We start from the raw sequence: 8606 nt of genomic DNA on the forward strand, positions 1-8606 counted from the left end.
CCCACCCTGCAAACTGGCGGCAACACAGACCAGCCATCATAGCCACAGGACAGGACAGCCACCCCTGCTATGCCACGACCTCAGCAGCTCTGGAAGGCAGTCTGAGCCAGGCACACCATTTGGACAGCTTTCAAACATGTCCACGCCCAGCCCTTTATCTGCAGAGTCTGAGGTGATTAGTCCCAGGGCTTTCTCCTTCTGATTTCACCCTCCTTGCCGCTAGCTGCATGCTCCCTTCCACTGCTCCTGGGTATTCCTGGCCTATCTCAGCTGTCCTTCCTCAGTCACTCACCCCTTACTCACATAGCCCCACCCACTGTGTGGGGTCGCACTGCAGCCAGGGGGGAAGGCCCCACCTCCAGCAGGCACCATGACAGCTTCCAGCCCTGGGACCCTGGCAAGGATGCCCTGGACCACTAGAGTAGTCAAGAGATGTCGCTCACCTGAGCTCAGGTGCAGGGAGCCAGGCATACTCTTCCTGACAGAGGTAGGGGGACTCTATGGTAGTGGGGTGTCTGGCAAGCTGCTGATCCCTTCATCCAACAGACCTGCCCTGTCAGACCACCCTGCAACTTTCAGCTGGTGATAATGATTCAGAGACTTCCCCAGCCCATCCATGTTTTTTTCTCCTGAATTCCCCTGCCTCTCCACCTTCTCTCCTTTTGGTCCCTTTCCCCTGTAGCTGAACTCGCGATTCAGAGCCCTGACTGCCAGTCTGCCTGGGGCTCTCTGGACTTGGTTTTGTACTTGATTTCTCTCATGGGCTCTGGCCATCACTTTCCCCGGGATGCTCTCAATGCCCCTCACTACTGAGGGTGTCCTGGCTGGTCTCCTCCCCTGGCTGCTGGTCATTCTGGCCAAATCCTTCTTTCTCAACATAAAGGGGGAAATGTCTTGTTGATATTGCAGAATCTTAAATCATTTCCAATTTTTATGAGAATGCAAACTGGCATACCACTTTTTGAATAAAATTTCAGATGTATTTATGAAATGTTACACTATTCACACCCCTTCCACTCTAACCCAATGTCTATGTTAGTATGAATATATTATTAGAAAACATTCATGTCTACCCAAGGATTCATATTCAAAGATGTTGTTTTCATCTTATGAATCATATGACAAAGGGAAAACAACCTATGTTTCCACCAGGAGAAAAAAATTACGTGATTAATTATGGTATATACAAACTTTAACATTCCAGGGAGTAGTTTCAAAAGTGAGGTAGATCTATATGTGCTGTCATGGGAAGATCCTGCATCCATTTTATTAAGTGACAAAAGCTAGCGGCAGATCAATATGCATAGTATTACCTCTTATGTTGAATAAAAACAATATATTCTTAGAGCAGACCTCTGAAAAACACATAGTCATCTTTAAAATAACACACACTAGGGGTGCCTGGGTGGCTCAGCCGGTTAAGCGTCCAACTCTTGATTTCGGCTCAGGTCATGATCTCAGGGTCCTGAGAGTCTCTCTCCTTCCCCCTTTGCCCCTCTCTCCACTCACACACTCTTTCTCAAAGAAAGAAAAATCAATTAAAAAATTAAAATAAAATAACACATGCTAGATTGTTAGTCATGGTGACTTCTGAGGAGGAGGAGGCTGAATTGTGGAGGAACTTTGAAAAGGGGATATTGTGATTGATCTGTATTTTTAGAAGTTTTTTGCAAGAGAAAGACAATTATCATATGGTTTCTCTCATCTATGGAACATAAGAACTAGGAAGAGCGGTAGGAGAAGAAAGGGCTAAAGAAAGGGGGGGGTAATCAGAAGGGGGAATGAAGCATGAGAGACTATGGACTCTGAGAAACAAACTGAGGGCCTCAGAGGGGAGGGGGGTGGGGGAATGGGATAGGCTGGTGATGGGTAGTAAGGAGGGCACGTATTGCATGGTGCACTGGGTGTTATACGCAACTAACGAATCATGGAACTTTACATCAAAAGCCAGGGATGTACTGTATGGTGACTAACATAATATAATAAAAATATTATTATAACAAAAAAAGAAGAAGTTTTTTGCAATAGGAAGATACGAACTACTACTTTCATAAGTAAAATTTCTGGATAAGCCTAACAACAGAAAAGCAGCCGTGTGAAAGTAACTGCTAACTGATGCAACAGACAAACCCAGACATTTGAAGGGTTAACACGACAAAAGTGCACATAAATTTTTGTGCACATAAATTCTGATATAGTTTGGCAGGGGCCCTGGGCTTTTCCTAGGCCTTGGGTCCAGGACACTTTCATCTTGTGGCTCCCCTATCTCAACACAGGGTCACCATGTTTGCTGGTGAATCAAGGGAGGTAGCATGGAGCTGACATACTGGCTCTCAGATGCCTGGATGTGAGAAACAATGCTTCTGCTCACATCTCTACGGCAAAGGGCCATCACGCAACCCTCCCTAACTACAAGCGGACTGGCAGTGTAGTGTCCCCTGTGTCCTGGAAGGAAAGCAAGACACGCTATGGATGAACATTAAAGTTTCTCCCAAGTATCGCTACCCAGTAGGTGCTCAACCAAATGCAACTACTTCAATTTGTTATGACGACTGACTTTATTGCTGGGAGGAGTTTCTGAGGTCAGATTTGCCTTGGAACTCTGGGGCTCAGGCAGAAGAACTCTAGGTTAATAAAGCCCACAGACAGTACCCAAATCCTGTTTGATTCTCATTGTCACCTTCCTTCCTTAGCCCGGGTTTTAGTACCTTAGCCACAGCATCCTTCTTTTTGTCACCTGGGAGACTCCATGCTGTCCTCAGGAATGATGTACGACTCAGAAGGTTGGCCACAGGCTGGGGTGGGCGGGAACAGCATGCGCTCTAGATGAATTCAGACCAGGGTTCTAGTCTCTGCCCTGTCACTCACTAGCCATGTGATCCTGGGAAAATGACCAAGCCCCGTGAGCCTCAGGTTCTTCGTCTGTGAGGCGAGTGGGTTTGATAAGCCCCGTCTTGTAGGACTGCAGGAATGCATGTAATGTATCGAAAGCACCTTGCACGGTGCCCGGCATAAACTGGAACTTTGACGAATGGCAGTGATTTCGAATGTTGTTTTGATCCCAGAGCCTTCCACTCTCTCCTCTGGGATATTTTTTGTTATCCAGGTCATGTTAGAGAATGTGCAGCTCAATAGGCCATGGAATAGCTAATCAGCCAAAGAGGGTGCTTCGTAAGTAAAACTCAATCCATTTTCTAAATCAGAGGATATATATGGGATATATGAGAATATGTGTGGAAAGCAGGTGTGAGGCAGTTGTCCCAGCCGGATACAACACAAAACTCCTAGAATTTGAGTCAAAGACCAGCTCCTTCCCTCCCTCCTGGCTGCTCTTCCACCCAAACCACTCTTTTCATTCATTTCTCCCTCACCAAAACCTAGACTTTGCTTACTTACAGCTGTCCAAATTACACTCAAGATAACCAAATTAAAATGTCTTTTATCTGGCTTTCCATGCTCAGGAACAAGAGTATCAGTCTAGAGTCTTCGGGGCGCCCACTCAAACGAATATCCCTGTATTTCTCCAGAAATTCTTGCAGATGATGGATATAAAACACCTAGTCTGTGCACTGTGTTCAATGGCATTGGGACGAGAGTGCAGTTCTCCTTATCTATCTCAGGTAGAGATTCTTTTCTGGTTTATTAACTATTCAAAAAAGAAGAAAAAACCCTCTTAAGTGCAGTTTTCTATTCCAGGCTTCTCTTTCACTCCTTAGACACACTGTCTGTGATCTGGTTGCTACCTCCCCTCAGCTTCCCTATAATCAACTCCTACAGAAGGAATCACAGTTTCCCATATTTCTAAAGTGCCTTGTCAGGACATGTACACTTGGCTGTTACTTGTAGACACCCCCCCCTTCTCATCCGTTCTTTACTTCTCATTTAGGACTTAGAGAGTATCTCACCATCATCCTGATATGATTGCTGCTCTTAGACTCTATGGTTCTATGGATGGGGGGTGCTTGCACATGTTAATGTCCTCACTATCTACACAAGACCTTCTAAAGAGTCAATGCCTAATTAATGATTGGGGAATAAAAGAACCCGTGAGCTGAGGTTTTATTTAATAAGATTTAATATCTGATATATTTTTGAATATGCCAAGCATATCCAGGTATAGATCTTTTTAAATTAAAGTATAATTAACATATAATGTAATATTAGTTTCAGGTGTACAACAGTACTGACTCACCAATTCTATTTTTAACTTTTTTTTTTAACATTTTGCAGAACATCCATACTGTTTTCCACAGTGGAACTACCCTATGAGCTAGCAATTGCACTACTAGGTATTAACTATATATAAGAATACAATAATAATAATAATAATATTGCAGTCCTATGTTTATAAGAGCAGTATCTACAATAGCCAAATTATGGAAGCAGCCAAATGTCCATCGACTGATAAATGGATGAAGAAGTTGTGCTACACACACACACACACACACACACACACACACACATATGCAAATGTAATATTACTCATCCATCAAAAAGAATAAAATCTTGCCATTTGCAATGACATGGATGTAACTAGAGTGTAACATGCTAAGTAAAATAAGTCAGTCAGGGAAAGACAAATACCATATAATTTCACTCATACGTAGAATTCAAGAAACAAAATAGACAAGCAAATGAAAAAGAGAGAAAGGCAAACCAAGAAAGAGATTCTTAACTATAGAGAACAAACTAAGGGTTGCTGGAGGGGAGGTGTGCAGGAGAATGGGTGAAAAAGGTGATGGGGATTAAGGAGTGCACTTGTTGTAATGAGCACCAGGTGTTGTATGAAAGTGTTGAATCACTAAATTGTACACCTGAAATTACACTGTATGTTAATGGGAATTTAAATAAAAATTTTTCAAAAAACCCAATTCTATACATTACTCCATGCTCACCATGATAAATATATCTTTTAGTTTTATAGAATGACATACCAAAAGGGAGAACAGAAAGCAATAATTCTTTTTTTTTTCTTACTTTTTTCTATTTCTTTTTTTAGAGGGGTAAGGGGAGAGGAGAAGGAGAGAGAGAATATTAATCAGGATCCATGCCCAGCACGAGCCTGATGCAGGGCTTGATCTCACAACCCTGAGATCATGACCTGAGCTGAAGTCAGGAGTCTGACGCTTAACCAACAGAGCCACCCAGAAGGAAACTTCCTTTTCAATGCTATGTTATCTTGTTCCAGATGTCAATGTGGGATGGAAGGTTTCCAATTTTTTTTACAAAACAGCAAAACACAGTATCTTTAAATCAGCAAGGGAAAAACAACTTGTTACTTACAAGGAACCCCCATTACACTATCAACAGATTTTTCAGCAGAAATTTTGCAGGCCAGAAGAGAGAGGCACAATATACTCAAAAGTGTTGAAAGAAAAAAAGAAAAACAACCTTCCAACCAAAAATACGCTACCTGGCAAAACTGTTATTCAGAATTAAAGGAAAGATAGTTTTCCAGACAAGCAAAAGCTAAAGTAGTTCATCACTACTAAACTGGCCTTACAAGAAATGTCAAAGGGACTTCTTTAAGCTGAAAAGAAAGCACACTAATTAGTAACAATAAAACATATGAAAGTATAAATCTCACTGGTAAAAGTAAATATATGGTAAAGGTAGTGGATTAATCACTTATAAAGCTAGTATGAAGATTAAAGACAAAAGCAGTATAAATAAGTGTAAGTATAAAACACACGACACACAAGATACTCACTTATTAAACCAAATGAGTAGCAATATATTTGTGACTAACGTCATTTATAAATTTAGTACTTGGAGTTAATTGAATCTTTCATTAATAGGGACAACATTTGAAAAATACCAAAAGGGAGAAAAGTTCCAAATCATTCTTATAGAACAGGCACACAAAGATGTTATACATTCCACCCTCCTAAGCCCAATTCTGCCTCTCCACCACTTATACCAGTGACTGCTTTCTTCAAACACAGTGAAAAATCTGCCTCAAACTTCACTTGGGGCAAGAGAAGCTGCTGGATATGGCCCTGAAACTGGTTCTGGTCCTTGCACCCCCACTACAGTCCTGGCTGCAACTCTGGCTTGGGATCCCTCTTCCTCATCTCTCAAGGCTTCCTCATACCAGACAGGAAAGGCACTGGGGATGGTATCACTGACCTTGACCAAAAACTCCCAAGATTTTCATCTTGCTGGTTTTGGCGTGGGCCCTGGGACCCCACAGGAACCCGTAGCATACAGGATCACTGTTGGGCACTGGCCGGTACTCCAGGTACTCTTCCTGCACCCAGACTTTGGTGAGGAGCTCCCTGGGCTCCCTATAGATGAAGTGCTCCCTACCAGCATACACTCCTATCACACTCAGCACTTCCCACACCTCCTCCTCAGGGCACGACTGCCATCCATAAAGATCACACCAAGGATATTTATCAGTAGGACACTCTTGGGCACACTCTGCTCACCACTCAGCATCCTATCACAGGTGAGGCACACGGTGGTAACTAAGATGTAGGAGTGGTCACTGGGGTCCACTTCCCTCATGTCAGCACCAAAGACCAGCTACATGCACTCAGAGGCTTGGCTGAAGATCACAGGGAAGTGGTCCTGGTAATCTTTGCTGACAATTTTCAGCATTTCTGTCTGTGTGGTCAGCTCCTTTTTTCTATACTTGAGAAGCAGGAATGCCACCAGATCAGCCACCTTATCACCTATGGCATCTCCAAGCAAGGTCCCAGTTTCTGGCAGGGCCTGCAAAGTGTTTGGCCCCTCCTCTTCTTGGCTTCTGGAGCCCTGATTGGATTTGACTGATGGAGTGACTGCCATGGCAGTGGGGGAGAAGCAGGTTTTCTGAGGACCCTGGAGAAGACTTAGTGATCCAGAAGCAGCAGAAACCTCCTTCATGGTACCTGAAATCAGAAAATTCAGAAAATAACAGGAGAAGAAGGGGGTAGAAGATGAAGAAGAGAAAGAGGAGGAATAGGAAGAGGAGGATGAGGAGGAAGAAGAGGAAGAGGAAGGGGAGGAACAAGACCAGAGGAAGGTGGCATTTTCCTTAGCCTCAGGAACCTGTGCACCCAAGAGGACCTGTGCCCTATTTTGGGACTAAAGGTGCTCTTCAAGCATGTAACACCAACACTTTGGAGTGGGAATCATGATTACTCCTGTTGACAAGAGTATGGACAGGAGATGGGTGATGGGAGAGGGAGCGTGAGGGGTCTCAGCTGAGAAACACACTCTTGGTGACTCTTACAAAAGTATCTAAGGAGTCTCCACTTTAGGGGTGCTCTGGAGCCTCACAGGGGTCGCTCCTCTTGGGTGGCCTGTCCCTTAAGAATCTGAAGAAAGAAGTTAGCCAGTTCCTCAGGGTGCAGCCAGCAGGGTCTGAGGTTCTGGGGCTAACACTGGATTTGAGGAGGCTTGGGTGCTGTAGGGTCCCCTCTGTTCTGGGATGGGGAAACCTCTAGCTTCATATTCAGAGCATCACCTCACTTTGATTCCTGGCACTTGCCTGGGCCTCTTTGGCTCTGTGATCTGAGGAGGCATGCCTCACACCAAGGCCTTACCTCCCAGTTCCTAGGTCCCCTGTAAGAGGGAGGGAAAGGGCACATGAAGGCACAGACAAGCACAGCCCTGGACCCCAAGTGCTGACAGGAGGGCTGGGCCAGACTCTGTGAGGTCCCCACAGATCCAGGCTGGACAGTCCCCTCCATGCTTACTCAGGAGACTCACCTTTCCCCTGGCAGGATGCGAACCTCACCCCTCTGCTGGCCTGAGACAAAGTTCTCAGAACAAGACCTCTGATACTGAACAGAAGGAAGTGAGGGGAAACCATATCTGGACATATCTGCAAAGGTTTTCCAGGGGGAACAGCAAGGGGTAGCTAAATACCATTGAGTCCATCTGTCCTGGGACTGGTGGGGGTGTGTGTGTGCACTCAATCCTTACGTTGTTGCCTAGCAGGGCTTCCCTCTGTTTATCTGAGGGCACTCTCCTTAAATGAAAGTCTCACATTTATGTGAAACCACAGATGGAAATGAGGGAGCACCACATGCAGCCATACAACTTCAGGTCCTCCAAAGGCTGACAGAAGGGACAGGGAGGGCTGGGATTTCATGTATTCTTACATGGACTTACCAAGTCCTTTATCATGGTCCTTATTCTGACTTCTGACAAATCCTGGGCCTTTTCTATCTGCCTACCCCAGTACAGCCCTCTGTGCTGAATCCTCAGCTCCCTCAGATGTCTAAACAGGATGTCAGTTAACACATTCGCAACCCCTCCCCCACCCTTGCCTGGGACCTACTGGGCCTGATGGCTGGGACACCATTCTAAGAGTCCCCTCTATTCTGGGGTCCAGGGTCCCCCAAGTCCTACCTCGGGGTCTTCACCTTGACTCCTGGCAGGACCTGGGCCCTTCCCTCTGCCCACCTGAGTGCCTGCTCCTTCAGCCAAGGCCCCCAGTCTCTCTGAGACCTGGACTCAGAGGTCAGGACCCACCACATGCCATCAACCCACACTGGGACCTCCCAGGGATGACAGCAGCCTCAGGATTCTGTGTGGTCATCTCTGTTCAGGGGCCCAGGTCCCTTAGTCCTCCCTGTGTGTCCTTCCCTTGACCCCCAGTAGACCGTGGGCCC

General features: G+C 45.3%; 1 protein-coding gene across 1 annotated transcript; it reads right to left on the reverse strand.

The window, feature by feature from the left end:
• Positions 1-5958: 5958 nt before the first annotated feature.
• Positions 5959-8118, reverse strand: MAGEA4 (MAGE family member A4). The gene is given in 6 exon segments (XM_057306558.1): positions 5959-6144; positions 6146-6357; positions 6360-6875; positions 7478-7551; positions 7699-7772; positions 8104-8118. Coding segments are annotated over 6 exon segments (1077 nt in total).
• Between the last annotated feature and the right edge of the window lie 488 nt (positions 8119-8606).

This window comes from Ursus arctos, chromosome X, assembly GCF_023065955.2.
Source record: "Ursus arctos isolate Adak ecotype North America chromosome X, UrsArc2.0, whole genome shotgun sequence".
NCBI lineage: Eukaryota > Metazoa > Chordata > Mammalia > Carnivora > Ursidae > Ursus > Ursus arctos.